This window comes from Botrytis byssoidea, assembly GCF_014898295.1.
Source record: "Botrytis byssoidea strain MUCL 94 chromosome Unknown BBYS_017, whole genome shotgun sequence".
Lineage (NCBI taxonomy): Eukaryota > Fungi > Ascomycota > Leotiomycetes > Helotiales > Sclerotiniaceae > Botrytis > Botrytis byssoidea.
Window position 1 is genome coordinate 613,365 of NW_024065858.1, and position 15,835 is coordinate 629,199.

Sequence of the window (15,835 nt, forward strand, 5' to 3'; positions counted from 1 at the left end):
TTTTTTAATTTTAAAAGATTATAAAATTTATATTGATATTTTGTATAAAAAATAAAACTATTAATTTTATATTGTAATATTATATATTTTAATAATCTTTTAAATATTTAGTTTTTTGTTTTTTTGAATAGTTTTAATAATAAGGAGTATATAAGCTTCTTGATTATTCAAATTTATCATAGATTATTAATAAAATATATATTAAAAGAGAAAAATATGAATTGAGGTGAAAGTGGTTCACATGCTGATATGGCCTATATGCTGATAAATTATGTTATTAGAAAAAGCTTAGTTTGAGTGTATTTTTGAATAACGACCTAGTGATATTAGCGACACGGTGATAAACCACGTTACTCACTTCGCGATCTAGATCAGGTTTTCATAGTATGTTGTATTCATACATTACAGACCTCTTTCAAAGCACTAGTTTGAGTAATTGCTAACAAAGGAAAAAGAAGTGCTAACATTTTTTTGAAGAAAAGCGGAATACATCTCCCCTAAAACCTCATAAATGCTTCTCAAAAGACCCCTTATAGTTCGAAAGAGATATTGTCGTACCTCTCTCCTCAAAAATTATCAATAATGTAACTTCCACATACCCTAGTGAGTCCGCCTTACCATTTCTACAGAAAGAAATAAGTGGAAGATGAAAATTCTGCATAAATATTCGAACCACACCCTTACCCTTACCCTTACCCTTACCAAAAATGGGCGTAGCATCATTTACACACGGAGGTGGCGCGGGATCAAGCACATCACGTTTTCATTTTTGAGCTGTGAATTATAGATAATTTTGACGGGTGATGATTGTATATGCAGCAACCGGCCAGGAACATAAGAAGCCCAAGCATTTGAGCTCTGCGTTTGAACATTGAGTCTACATTTTCGTGTCTGATAATTTCTTGTAGCAATGGGTGGTGCGATCCAACAACGAACATACGTTACTGTTGGGTATAACGAATATGTATCTGCAGCAAGCTAGAACAGTAAACTGATTTCATCATCTAATTACACGAGTTGGTGGCTTAAAGTGATACTATAGAAGAGCTTGGTTATATCGAACTGAAAAATTCGATCAATCAATCTCGGTACAAAGAAGATTCCGGTATAAATAATGGTGGTCCAAGTGTTTTGATCAATTTTAGCTTCAAATTTTGATATTCTTCAAAAAGGATCGTGTGACTATAGCAAATCAAGCTTATTAATCAGAAAAAAAAGCTTATTCAACCAGATTCACCACCAAATTTTATACCGAATTCGCGAAAAAAGTATCCGGTATTCTGGTTTTACCTAAAATCCGGTATTACTATATAAAAAGTGTTCAAAATGAGGAAGTTATTCCGGTATATCCCAGTCCGGTATAGCGAAGTCTTTCTGTACACAAATAGCTTATTGTGTCCCAGCATTAATGCTATGACACTGCGATGATAAGCTCTTTCAGACTTATCAAATCAGTGCTTTAGCGGAATAAATGTAATTAATATATATGTGAAGTTCATGCCATCGGCAAATAAATGAGAGTGAGGTTCAAGGCATTTCTTGTGGTTCGCTGGCAGGAGTCGTTTTAGCATGCAACTCTTGAGGAATGAAGTGCGGAATTTGGATCTGGGTCTGGTAATTTTCTGGATATGTCGGTAGATGTTTTTCGGGCATACTGGCGGTGAACGCAGCTGTTGTGATGAGATTGTTTTTCTTCCTTTGAGAGATACGCCAAATGATGATGACTCCCCCGATGATGGCGATCACAGCGACAGATCCAATAACTGCACCCACAATAACCCCTGTTGATACCTTTTCAGACTTTTGACTATTTGCAGTCGAAGTACTAGACGGGGTACTAGATGAGATGGGAACACTGCTTGACGTTCCAGTATCTCCGTCAGCACTATTATTATTTGGTGTAGACGGTGAAGTGCAAAAATCGTCTATGAGATTGTTGCTGCGATCAACGGCTACCAGATCTTCGTTCTGGGTAGGGTTGGCCTGCCAAAGTGTAAATGTATTCGCATCTTGATTTAACATTAGGTAAGCGGCAGAAAGAAACTGTCGCCCTAGCTGTGGAAGGTCGTTGGCATTTATAGATTGAATTGCATTGAGAACGAGTTCGGGTTCTGAAACATTTGCAACCATAGCGCCTGACGTGTGATCGATTGTGAGATTGGGAACCACAAGTTGATCGTTCGGTATCCGGACAGAAATTCCAGAGTCTAGCGTGATAGAAAAGTCACCAGTGTAACTGAAACGGTTGTTAGCATCCGCATAATTCTACTAATCTTTGAATACATACGGGCTTGAGTTATTGCCATAAAGCATACCATAGTAGTACCTTCCAAATGATCTGTCATTTATAGTTTGATTGGTAAGTCCCTCAAAATTGTTGAAATAAGGACTGGTTGGAATCGTCATTAAAACAGGGAAGCTTGGTTGAATGCATGCTTGCATAGCGGCAGATTCAACTCCAGCAAATAAACTAGCGTCGGTTCCATTTGAAAAGTTGAGCACTATATTCGTGATGGTGACAAGCATTCCGGAAGAACAAGATGTCTTAGAGTACGAAAGACTCCGAGTATAATTGGATCCAGTAACTTTCGCACGATCATAACCCCCAAAGACAAAACTTCCATCTAATTGAGTCGCTGCTGTCGCCCCAGTTCGGCCCCAAAACATGGACCACGTCCGAGATGCGATTTGACCTGATGAGTAAAGGGTATTCAGGATCGTCGAGTTTGTACCAAGCCCGATGGCCATCTGTGGGTTATAACCTTGTTCTCCCCAATCTGCATCGGCAATTCCGATGGGAAAATCAAGAACGCTAACATTTGAACTCAAGGTTATGTTATCAGATACCATAGCTAGTTGAGGATATGGAGAGTTGTCGGAGGGGTACGTATCGGCGGTCGGCACGCCGCGACTTTTCGATGCAAACTCGTCGTATGAGCCACCACGGAATGTCGTGCAAGCCGCGGTAGACCAACTGTTGCTGCAGAATCCATTCGTTCCATAAATGAACGAATTGTTTAGTGGCCTAGATACTGTAAGTCGGAGTTCGTCATTAGATGATCTGCAAACTGACCATTGAGGGAGGAAGGCAAAATGTTGTTCTGGACTTCCAACCGACAGGTCCAGCCCTCGTGCTGTCTCTCCTGTAGACAACGTCACATTTCCAATGCGTATAGGGATAGGAGGAACACTACAGACAGCAGATACAAGCCTGGCAAAAAAAGAAAGTAGCCAAAATCTTAACATCAATCGCAGGTGACCACAGAAAGCCATAGCGATGACAAGCAGCAAAGGAATGCGAATAAAGGTGCAACAAAGGCTGTGTCTTGAGGAGAAAGAAGAACGCCTTGAAATGTATGCTATTCATGCGACCTGGTATACATATGTTGGTTACATGCAACTGACTATTGTTGGTGAAGTTTGAAATTAAGTGTTTCTCTCCATAGGGCAACCCCGATGAACGGAAATGTGCAAGTGTCAAGACCTGGGTTACTTCGCTCATTAGACCCCAGGCCTGACTGGCGAACTAGGGGCTTCTCTACCATCATGGTGACTGTCGCGTTGAATCTGAGCAACTATTGATCCATTGGTCGAACATGCTATAACATCCGATCAATATTTAACCAGCGCTAACCCACCACACCGGTATCCAATAACTACGCACAAGCAGCGCATGGCTCAAGCTTATCATTTCGAAAAAGGTGGTTTATGACTGCTCAATGTTATGAGGAGTTTGTAAAATCGAAACCTCCGAAACTGGGTTGTGAGTCCTTCGTTTGTAAATTATGGGACTTAGTAGCAAGATCAACCAGGTACTTAGGCACAAGGCAGGATTACACTTGACCCCCGGCAATCACCTATCATCCACTGTACGCATTGATCTTTCTGATCTCTCTAAATTATCAAGGAAAGCCCAAATTTATTAATATCTTTCATAAAGACTCGAGCCTCATGCTGAGTGGTGCATTCCCCTACCATTTTAGCTATCCGGATATTGATGCATGTGACATGACAATTAGGTCGGGACGGTTATTTAACCGAAACCACAATTTACTCCACCGACATAAACGCAAATGATACGTGAACTTGATTGGTTGATATTATACGACAACAAAGCAAGGTCCTGCACCTACAAGGGTCCCTGAACTTATCAGCAAATCACAGCAAAGTTGGCATGTCATTAAACAAACAAAAAATTTCAGCTTAAGAACTAACCGTTGAGACCGGTATGCAAGACTAGATTTTGCGGCAAGAAGAACTAGTCCTCCCCTACATAGTAGTGAAGGTATACTTAGTTGCGATCTAAAGTTGCGCTTACTTATAGATTGAATACGACATCTATTTCATGTCACACTTGCGCGCGGCAATAGGGGTAATGGTACGTTTCGTCTCTTGCATCTTGGTGTACAATTCGTGAATAACCACGGGTATCAGAGTTAAGGGGAGAACAGGGGACGGAATGGGAGGCGGGGGTAGGGCTTTATCGGCTCTCCTATAGGCTCGTGCTGGCCCCGTCATCATGACTGTGGGGCCTAGCAGCATGGAACGGCCGGAAACGCAGAAATTAGCTGAAGTGAGAAGGTCGCTATAGTCTCAGGCGCTTAGCGCTCCGTGTACGAGGCAATGTTTATCCCTCGAGCATATTGCACCTTGGGAGATTATCTTATACTTTATAATCCTCACGGCTATCATTCATTCTTTGTATAGAATAAACGTGAAAATGATCGCTTCTCTCCCATTGCAAAGGTTCAGAACTATAGCTCTTGTATCTGTCGCTTTGCTTCTCTTGGTTGTTATCTTTTTTTTCTATCATCCATCGAGGGAAGCTCCAATTCGGTATGCACTTCCGGAATGGCCGAGCCAGAATGAGATCCAGGCACAACCTGTTCCTCCAAATTCGAAGATAAATGCGCCCACTGAATACAATATTCAACCTTACCACTCTTCCTTCTGTGCCGAACGTTATGGTCGTCCATATCTTGAGAATACGCGTGATACTGCGACTGCATACTGTAAGCCTGGTTCCTCTACGAATCTGACCTGTTTCCACACGACCAAGTGGCCTGGGTCAGGTAGAGATACTCTGTGCCTCGGGCAGTCAGCAAAATGGGAGCCTACTCAAAAAAAGTTCAATCTCGGATGTGAGATTCGAACCTTGGATGGAGAGGAAAAGGCTAAAGGGTACCCCGATTTCAACAATTTTCGATCTTACTGGTACGGCACTGGCACGAAAGTCATTTTTGACGACTATGTCTCGGTATCTAAAAAATTCAATTCAAATTCTACCACAAAGAAATATACCATTCTTGTCAAACGCGAAGGCGAGGGGAATCTATGGCATTGCTTAATGGAAATTTGGTCGACATTCATGACCATGGATCTCTTGAAAATGGCTGTTGATCCTAAAACAAACGCTCCGTTTTACACACCTGAAGATATAGAAAACACTCAGATAGTCATTCTAGACGAACATAAGGACGGCCCTTATATAGATCTTTGGACCGCGACTGCACAGAGACCGATAATCAGAGTTAACGAGCTTCTCGAGACGACAGAATTCGAGAATATCATAATCCCATTGCCGGGCGCAAGTAATCCTATTTGGCAAGGAGACTGGCAAATTCACGATTGTGGGCTTTCAGAGTTACTACGTTCGTTTTCTGATCGAGTTCTTGATTTCTACAATGTGGATCCTTGGAAACCTCATGATGGGGACATAGTTTTGACTTTCATCAATCGACGCCGACGACGACTTGTTGATCAAGATTCCTACTTAGAAGAGCTCGTGTCACGCTATCCCCATGTAAAAATCCAAAATATTGACTTCGAATCCCTATCTTTCGCGGAACAAGTCAAGGTAGTCCGTGAGACTGACGTTCTAGTTGGAGTTCATGGAGCCGGCCTGACTCATGGTATGTTTCTTCCCGAACGGTCAGTAATGGTTGAGATCTTACCGGAAGAACTCAACCACAAGGGCTTTCGAAATCTGGCTGGTCTCCGATCGCACACATATCTCAGCGTGCACGCTTCGAAAGTGCCAGCACCTTCGCGCCGGCAAAAGCGGGAATGGCATTGGGAAGATCTCTTGCTGGACCGAGATCGTTTCTTAGATCTTATAGACGTCGCAGTTAAAAGCGTGTATAACACAGGATTGCGAAATTATGATGTGAATTGATTGGAAGTTATTATTGGAACCGGGCAAGGCGTTTTGGAATAATCCTAATGAACACGCTCAGGGTTCAAATACTTTAGCGGTCATTGTGGGTACTCAATGATATATAGTTTGTTCTAGCTTCTTAACAAGATTGAAATAATCATCTAACCAATGGTTTTAAAGAACGAGACCTTGCGCAATTGTCATTAGATTTTATATCTATCAATGAAATTACGAAAGCGCTTGCGCATCAATGGCTCTTGTTCACACAGTTCAACCCATTTTGGAAGCTTTAATTGTCTGGTATTACAAGTCGTCAAAGTAATACCTTCAACAATACCGACATATATGTGCTCAGTGCTGTTTGTATTGATCGGATCCATGTCGCGGCTATTGGATTATGGGTGACTTGGGGAGGAGAAGACGCAATCACCTATCAATTTACCTGAATGGTGGAAAACAAATCTGAGTAGATGTGACTCACATGGATCCTTCTGAACAGCAAACCCTGTCCAGTTAGATTCTTACGCATGTAGTTGAACGATGGTTTGAGTTGGCTTCTAAAGACTTGACTGGTATTTATCAGGTATATCCCATAGCTTTTAGTTGAATGCTTGACGCAGATCTGACTTTCTATAGAGCTTTATTGGAGCTGCGCTGAATTTCAGCATCGCTGATTATCAAACCCACGTGATCAGCTCTCCTTTCAAGGGCATCTGTTCCATCAATGAAAAGATAAATTTGACGGGAATCGAGAATTCTGTCACAGCAATGATGGATGACCTATTGGTCGCATACGCGAGCGCACAATTGATGATTGCGAACGATACAAAGACCGTCAATGCGACAGTCACTTACGCGGCAGTTCGCCTCGGCCAACCTGTTTATGTATACTCTGTTTTCTTGGTCAATCTTGCAATTATTCTTATAGCTGTACTGGAAGCCTTCAGAACTCGGGGCTGGACTCATCTTACAACTTTTGATTATAATGATTTGAGCTCGCTTGCGACTGCAAGCTCTAGAGGTGGATATCATTTGGCTAATGCCCTTACGGCTGTCGCCAGAAAGGTGGAGGATGTCAATACGGATTTGATATTACGACAGACGAGTACCGGGTTTAGTTTAGGGTTGGCGGCCGTAGAAACAGAGGAGAAATTTAATGGTTGGATATGATTGTGTCAGCAGATAACTGTTGTGTCAACAACTTCCAAGCTCTCTGATAGTGTCAGTGTTTCAAATCCAAAATGATAATTCGCATCTAATGTAAGAAACCCTTGAAAGCATTTCGCTCAGTTGTGCGTCGATGTATTTGGATACATTGGATGTCATTTTTCTCAAACTTTATTCATCTAGACTTCACTGCATTCACAAATTCAAAGGACAAATACAAAACCACACGTGCCAAAAATAGTTTATGCGATACTTCCGATATGAGGAGGGCAGATTAGAGTTTCATTCGAGCACGCCGTAGCAGGTGAAGTATGCGAAAATATTGTTACATTGTTTTCAGACCAAAGACCCGAGTAGACATTCAGATATACTTTAGCAAGAACTAGTGAGGCTCTCTAGGAAGGATCATGAGACTTCGAGTTTCTCTTGACGAATAGGGGCATCGAGCTGTATTTAACGTTTTGCCGTCTTTCTTGAAGTTTCGGCCGTGGCAGCAGGAGCAGGACTAGTACTCCATAAATCACCAGGCCTCAATAATCGCACATCGCTCCACCAATGTTTCGAGCAATTATCAGCAATCTAACATGAATATGGCTAGGTGGTGCCCCTCATCTGCATCACAGACTCCAACTTCTTATCGATAGCTTATTCTACACATAATACTTATTTCATAAGTTCTTCGTAACTTGATGTAGAGTTAATGAGGAGAAGATGAGGGTGGAAAAATGATAAAGGCGAAGAAATCAAAAATTTATTGTTCTGGCAATAACTGACAAGATATCCCTCACCTTGATTCATGGTTAAGGGATACATCGACCGAGATGAGGCTCTAGCTTCCCCGAATTTGCACCTTCTATCGTTGTTGTCTTTTTTTTGTTTTTTGCGAATAGATGTCGTAAAACGATATAATAATGACGCGATTGTCTCGTAAGTCATGGCGAATCCGTGCATTTTGCTGGTTTCTTTACCGTTACACAAGTAAAAGCATGTATCTAGGCATGGGACATAGGCAGTACTTGAGAACACATACTGGTTCTGTGGATTCTAGGCACTTGTTTTGTCTCTCAAAATCTCACTGTCGTTCATCACGTGGAGAGCAGATAATTTTTCTGAAAAGAAAGATATACAGTTTCTAGTGAACGGAAACCCCGTCAGAGAAATTAATTTCGTATATTTGAGCTTTAGAGAAACAGTGTAGTTGTGATAGGCGTACTCAATATGAATTTGAGATGACAAAATTCCTCAAACGGGTCGTTGTCTTGACTACACTACAGGCATTCCTCCTGCGACGCAAGTAATTACCCCCTTCACTCTATATTCTGGGGTCTCATATAAATGTACATCAAATGTGTGAACAGACGAAGAAAAATTACTCGAGTGATGCAAATATTGTCTTGAACAGTGAAGACAGTAGAAAAGGACCTGGAAAATGAGATCAAGAACTGGAAACCCATCAATAAAATGGCCGTAGAAATCATCGGTAGACTATGGAGTGGACGATAAAAATAGTTTTGTTGATGAAAATTGGTTGAATCGTTTATGAGCCAAATTCCTGTGCAATTTTTGACTTGAAGGAGAGCGAGCCCGAAGTATTGGTCATCCTGGGTCTTGAGAATTTTGTACCGTATCTTTGAGCTGCGGTGCCGTTTCCCACAGATAACGAGGCCAGAGAGATCTGGTAGGTATTATTGGCCGATGGGCTTCAAATTGAGAGACCTCCGCGCCTTGAATTTGAATCTTAGCATCAAATCTTGCAATTGAGCCAAGTAATATTTGGGAACTGGTTTTAGATGCGTGAAAAATTTCTTGACTTTCGGATCTGTGGTGCATTCAAAACATTCCGCCAGCCGATTTAAGGTTTTGATTGAATGCTTTCCAAGAGGCCTTGCCATTATTATGCGTACTACGTCAAAGAAAAGATCTGGTAATGGCTTGTTGTAATTGGGCATGAGTAACACTCTACCGTCTTGCCAGTCGCTTGAAACTCCCAGCGAAGCATAAATCATATCATGGGGGTTTGTAGATACAAATCCTCCAGACGAAGTGGCAGATATCCAGCGACGCAATGTGTGAAAATGGGAGGGAAGATTCTTCGCCAGTCTATGCGCAGACACAGCGCTCTTAATTATGATATGGAAGTACTCGGTGGTATTTTCTGTCTTCATTTTGTCATAGTGAAAAATTGTGATAGAATCATGAAAGTCGCTATCGCCAATAGATTCCTTGCCACAATGTACTTTATAGCTTTTCGCCAGATGTATCTCCTGTAATACCCAGATACGTGACCAGTACGGACGCTGACATAGAGCGACTAAAGCCTTCCATTCCCCATGATCAAAACCGTTGAACAATTTAATAAGCTGATTGGAGTGTTCATCGGAGTTCGTTCCATCAGTCCTTCTGAGAGTGGCGTGAGTAGCAATCTCTTTAAGCATCCTGAGTGCAGTGTCGCTGTTCTCTGCCGCATTGCCTAGCCAATCAATAACTCTTAGAGCACCACTGTAGATTTGCCCCATAATTTTGATCTGAGCATTTCTCTCTAAAGTGTCAGATTGGTCGATACTTAGAGCATCGATCCATATGTGCAGCCCAGTCTCGGGGAGCCTAATGTGCACCAAAGCATCATGCAGGTTCTTTCGAACAGTGACATTTTCACCGCTCACGTTGACTGTCGGATCGTCATTACTTTCTTCCTTCCATTCATAGGATAATGCCTCGTAAGCCATTTCACCTAGCTTGGTATGTATTAAGTGACATCTGATAGGCTCATCCCCAGAGCCAGGATGTATCACGACTAACCGAATCGCGGCTCTAGAGCCGAGAGATTTGTATTTCAACTTTGCTCTAGGATGTGATGCCTCCATAGTTGATCTGAAAGTACATCCAAGAGAATGCTGTATTGTATTCATGATGATAATTTGAAGTCATGTTTGTACAACCTTTGCGGCTGACCACAGCCGCACAGAACCATAAGCGCCACAATACCTTATTGGTTGATAAACGCCGCAAGACTGCCATGATCATAGCAGGAATGATGGACCATATTGAAATCCATAAGCTTAGAAATATATCCTCTAAAGTTCTTTGTGAGGGCAAGTTCACACTTCAGAACTACCATGCCCGGAGCCTTACACATTATGAGTACTCCAGAGTAGCTGAACGGGATAAGTTTGGTTCCCGGGGTGAAAGGGGGTTACGCAGGAGGGGTCAGCAAGAGGGTGACGATAAGTGGGGCGAAGGGAGGGAAAGATAAGAAGGAGCTTGGCAACAGACAGGGCTAACATGAGATTAAATTACTTCAACAGAAGTATTTATGGAGTGGGTGAATATATGCTGCGCATTTACAAGAGATAGGGGACGTTATTGGAGACTAGCTTCACTGAGGAGGTCTTTGACGTGTTTGAAATTATGCATAATGATATCTTTAAATTGAAACGCTTTCATGCCAAGCCAGCCCCTGAGTCAGATAAAAGGACTATTTGCTATGGACCTCACAAAGGTGGACTCAATAGCCGTACGTGATCTTTGCCATTCAAGGGTTGGGAAAGAAAACTCGCGTATACAACTTTCAATCTTTCCTTGCTTACACTATAAGAGCCAATAGAAACTTCGTATTCAGTCATGAATACAGTTAGTGGATATCGATCGAATATATGCTTAAATTTAAGGTATTAGGGTAGAGCTACCCGACCCGATATACATATATTGGAAGGTGCCATGAAGTTTTGAAATATTTTGCCACTTCTCCTTGGCAAGACACATGACCTTCTATTCCAGGAAATGCACTCACGACTCGATGAAAATGAGTGAAAAGTCACCATATGAAGGCGCAAATCACGTGGTGATTTCTGATTCCTCGATCGTAAGCTTCAGACTCGGGTCCTCCCGCAATCAAGAGCGGATCCTCTTCAAACCATGATCTCAGAATGACATCATGATTTCAGCAATCATAGTACGACCAGTATTCTCTCAGTAGGTCGGGAATCTTATCATACTCATTCTTATCCACAAAAAAGCCAAACCAACACCTCTCTTCCCTCAAAGACATGAAAAACGAATTTCCTCGACATGAACTTCAGAACTTTAATCTCTGAAGTAAGTTGTCTCAACCCCAAAAAGCGCTTGATCAACCTTCTCTGACCAGCGCAAGAAACGTCTCGCAGTTGCTGGATTAAACTTTGTCTTTGAATTTGGGGATTTGCACCTGGGGCACTATGTACAACATTGCCTCGCGCAAGGTTAGGTGTATACATAATCCGATGCGAACTCAATACAAACTTTCATGAAGTCTCGAGCAGAAGAAATGAGATTCAAGTATCCATGCTTGAAAGTGTCTCACTCAAATACAAAAATTGATGAGCCAGAAATCGTCTCAAAATGATATTGTGTGGCGAATGTCGCATATTCGCCAGGGCGTATGGTTCCAATAACATACGATTCTGCTATCCAGCATGATCGGATTATATCCAAACAGATGAAGTCACCGAAGGTGTCTCGGTTGTCTTCTATATAGATACTCCGAAGTTGGCACTCAAGCCTTGGCCCTTGGTTGTTCTGAACTCGGACTCACCTTTGAGATTCAATGAAGAGCCAGGACGTTCGTTCTGTAGTCCAGGAACATTTTTTTCTAGACTGGATATTGTCGTGGATGATGATGGTCTACAATCCGACAGAGAAACGTTGCTCGTAAAAGGGACCCTGTTGTTTGATCCGAGAATGATGCTATCAACATCAAAGATGATTTTGACTCCAAATATTTTCAAGGTTGAAAATGGGCTTCAATCTGAAAGAGCGTGGAGATCGAATGATGCCAGAGAGAACAGAAATTATTTCGAGGTTGATCATCGAGCTCTCATGACCCGATAATCTTCACTTCAATTCTTGACGGTGAATGTGATCATGTAAGTCCAATTGACTCTTTCTTCACATTTCTAGATGTCTATCTCGATTTAAGTGTGTGAGCTTCGACCTAGTTGAGAATTCTTGAGTGGCATATGATCTACAGGTCCCCTTCTTCAGACCTCTTTCCATAAGTGTCTTGGCGCAGGCTGATATGTGGTACTTATTATAGGTGAAGCACTGGAATCTGATTGTGCAATGATCTGAAGTAAGTTCGAATATTCAAAAAACATCTGTGACTGGGTCTATTTTAACATCCAAATGAGGAGAAATCGATTGAAAATGTCGTGAAAGCTGATTCGTCTTCATATAGTGAAAGGTTTTATTGTAGGGCCCTGACTACCCATTGGAAATACTGAGTATAAACTCCGGACTTCCGACATCGTTGTATCTCATGTCACATTTCTATGTTACATTGTTCAACTATGGAAATTGATATGCCATGTTAGTAGCACAACGTACTATCTCAACGTCGCATCGAATCCGACCATCCATCGCTCTTGCCGCCTACACAAGAACCAGAATGCCCTCTATATCACGCCTTTTATGATGGTTGAGTATCCTCATCCAGCTATTATGGGAATTCATTTCAGTCCATTGCGATCGTCTATCGCCCACTAACAATTCTCCTACTGTTTTCCAAGTACCAGCACTGCCAACATTTTGCAGATCATTCGCCGTGATCCTTGCATTGGCCAAAGATCTTACACCACAACTAGATCAGACCATCGAATATATCTGTCCAATCATCAATGTGATGGTTTCTTTTGCCAAGCTTGATTTTCACCTCTTTTCTCCCTTCGATCCGCCGCCCGTTTGACCCGAAGGCAGTTGTATAAACTGGAACTCTTTACCATCTTGTTCGGCTTTCTTCTTCAAAGCTTCGATATCCAAACCGTCTGGAATGTTATCGCCGTGTATTGTTATACTGAATTTATAGCGTTCTTTACAATTTGGTTCGTGAGTCGGCCAGTCGGCCTTTTGACAATCGCGAGAGCAGTAGGGAGTTTTGCACCGTTCACAACTGGGGAAGCTTCCCATAGAAGTTTCTGGCTTGTGGCAATTGGCACAGGAGCGGACTGGCTTTGAGAAAGAGGGTGTTGGTGGTTCTGAGGTAGAAGATCTTGAAGACATAGTGATGTTTCGGCAAACACAAACTTCGAGGACTTAGCGATGTGAATAAAAGTGCTATGCAGGCTAATGCTAGAAGTCTGGCAGTATAAGACGATGTGTACACGAGTGTTGAAGGATCTGAATACCCACTTTTGGAATAAAGTCACTAGTGGGATTTTGTGGACTGGTCAGGAATTCAAAAATGCAATGTGGCCAAGAATTACTTTCGTGCTTGCCGTGGAGAAGGGGGTTTTATCTACATTTGTAGGACGAAGCTGTCCCTATAGATATCCCGTTATACGAAACCGATGTAAATGGGATCATGCCTTGACTCCGGAAGTTGCACGAGACAAAGGGTGAGAAATTTCACCACAGACTGCTGAATCGATTCGAGACCGCGTATAAATCATTTGCATTCTTGGATATTACTTCATCCTTTCATTTATATAACCAACATTTGGGCAAGGCTTTCGACAGGCGTTCCAAGCTATTTAGGTGTAGCGATACCAATCAATTCTCTATGTCATTTAATAGGTACCGAATGCATATATGTATGGAATTAAAGATTTGGTAGTAAAGATAGTAATTGATAATCAGAAGAGTTACCCCACCCTTGCGTGAGTGATAAAAAGAACCGAGGCTGGCTAGATGATTACTCTTTGGAGTATATTACCGAATCTTGCACTTTTGGTGAATCTCAATCTTTAACATACAACTACTCTAATTCCGGAGTTGATCTACAGCTCCACTCTCGTTGATTGGTGCCCAACAATTCAAGCCGAATTTATTTGGATACTCCGAAACCTAATTCAGTCAAAAAGGAGCTTCGGAGTAGGGGTACGGACCGTAGTGGGGTGCATTAGTTTTGTAGATGTGACCCATCAATCTGGCTCGGTTAACGGATTTGGCTATATGTGCGCTTACATTATTGGTAAGTGCTCTGATTGCTCTGATTAGAGTGAGTCGATTATGGTCATATTTCTATGTGTCACCATGAATTTTCAGTGATATTTTGTGTGCTTATATATGCAGGTTTGTCACAATTAATATATCTTTTCATAACTGCGCGCGCGCGATCACAAGCAAAAGGTACGACCGTACCACCATTACTTCGTACCTGTGGAAAATCTTAGAATCCTACTTGTACTGGAGTAGTATTCGACCTCCAGAACTGGAAAGTGTAGATGAGAATGATATTCTATATATGCATGGTATCCCTTTGTTGAGACGAATTGACGGCCACTGCATGAAAACAAGGTAGCTAGTTCAATGCCAATTGTTACACAATGCACGCCGGGTTAACGTTTGGAAATACTACCACGCTCAGTGCGAATTTTACTGTCCACATTTGTGTTGATCTCAGATTAAGGTCACACAGAGTGGCCAGTTACGTTTGCACATGGCACTACAAGGCTCTTATATTGTTCTAAGAAAGTTTGATGTGGCCGCGATACAAGACTACAAGAGTTCTAGGTGCCTCTTGATGGAACAAGATCCGCGAAACCTTCATTCGGATTTGGATTGATCAACTTTATTGCTTGCTTTCCGAATTTCCTTATCAAAATTCGAGTTGAAAATATCGAATCGAAGTTACATGAAATACATAATGGGATTCAAAATATCTGGGTATTACATCCGCAGTGTAGACCCAGATATAAGTATGACAATGCCATGATCTTCAACCCATGGTGCCACGTCTCATGGTGACATGTTTACTACACAAAATCGTGCGACAGTTACAGATTGAGCCCTCGGTATCATGCAAGAAATACCATTTTCGTTCCTTTGCCACTGATAACAATCTTTGCCGAGCCGGTCTTTGAATACAGCCGTAGCGCGGACATTATGGGGAATTAAATGGCTGGAAAATGGGGTTCTGCACCGAACTTCAACAGCATAACCGATGCATTTGCCACTGTACCTTCCGTTTTTACCGCCCTGTGCGGAAAGACCATACGGCGATACATCTTTGACCGCTTCAGAATCAGGATCTTTCCTACGAAAGAAATCACTTATTTAGTGTTAAAGAGATAGAGCAGGGACAGTGTGGACTTTGCCTTCGTTTGAAGTGTCATCACCCGACCATGAATTAGCTCTAAGCCTTGACAGGATGATTCCCCGAGGTATACTCTCGTGACGGACGACATGAGCCAGGGAGATATTAATTACCGTATCTCGATACGATCGCACCTACAACTGGTCTTCTACCATGAAACAATCGAGGCTCTACCAATCTAGAGAGAAATTAATCAAATATCAATACTCGCGAACTTGGGATTTCAACACCTGGGCATCCAAGGTCAGCAGAACTAATGCCAGTCCCTGCTCTTTTACCAGCGTGCAGACCTTTTCCCATGCGATCAATTCTGAGGGTCAGAATTATCTCAAGTACCCCAATACTATGACGTCCCACTTGTGGCCTACCTAAAGAACGACACGGAAGGGTGGTTGCACGACTCAGTCCCGTAAGCCGCAGTATTTGGCTTTGCATGCCATTCA

General features: G+C 42.1%; 5 protein-coding genes across 5 annotated transcripts; 2 read left to right on the forward strand and 3 right to left on the reverse strand.

The window, feature by feature from the left end:
* Nucleotides 1-1,527: 1,527 nt before the first annotated feature.
* Nucleotides 1,528-3,273, reverse strand: EAE97_008254 (uncharacterized protein; the record flags this gene model as incomplete). The annotated part of the gene is made up of 3 exons (XM_038878768.1): nt 1,528-2,236; nt 2,288-3,025; nt 3,074-3,273. The coding sequence occupies 3 exons, from the start codon at nt 3,271-3,273 to the stop codon at nt 1,528-1,530; spliced, it is 1,647 nt and encodes a 548-aa protein (XP_038730448.1).
* Nucleotides 3,274-3,277: 4 nt separating this feature from the next.
* EAE97_008255 (uncharacterized protein) lies at nt 3,278-3,582 on the forward strand (the record flags this gene model as incomplete). The annotated part of the gene is made up of 2 exons (XM_038878769.1): nt 3,278-3,354; nt 3,447-3,582. 2 exons carry the CDS (start codon nt 3,278-3,280, stop codon nt 3,580-3,582), a joined length of 213 nt encoding a protein of 70 aa, XP_038730449.1.
* Nucleotides 3,583-4,720: 1,138 nt separating this feature from the next.
* On the forward strand, nt 4,721-7,530 carry EAE97_008256 (uncharacterized protein; the record flags this gene model as incomplete). Its single annotated transcript, XM_038878770.1, has 3 exons — nt 4,721-6,166; nt 6,675-6,740; nt 6,794-7,530. The coding sequence occupies 3 exons, from the start codon at nt 4,721-4,723 to the stop codon at nt 7,325-7,327; spliced, it is 2,046 nt and encodes a 681-aa protein (XP_038730450.1). The 3' UTR covers nt 7,328-7,530.
* A 1,479-nt stretch (nt 7,531-9,009) lies between these two features.
* EAE97_008257 (uncharacterized protein) lies at nt 9,010-10,188 on the reverse strand (the record flags this gene model as incomplete). The annotated part of the gene is made up of 1 exon (XM_038878771.1): nt 9,010-10,188. The coding sequence occupies one exon, from the start codon at nt 10,186-10,188 to the stop codon at nt 9,010-9,012; it is 1,179 nt and encodes a 392-aa protein (XP_038730451.1).
* A 2,818-nt stretch (nt 10,189-13,006) lies between these two features.
* EAE97_008258 (uncharacterized protein) lies at nt 13,007-13,357 on the reverse strand (the record flags this gene model as incomplete). The annotated part of the gene is made up of 1 exon (XM_038878772.1): nt 13,007-13,357. The coding sequence occupies one exon, from the start codon at nt 13,355-13,357 to the stop codon at nt 13,007-13,009; it is 351 nt and encodes a 116-aa protein (XP_038730452.1).
* Between the last annotated feature and the right edge of the window lie 2,478 nt (nt 13,358-15,835).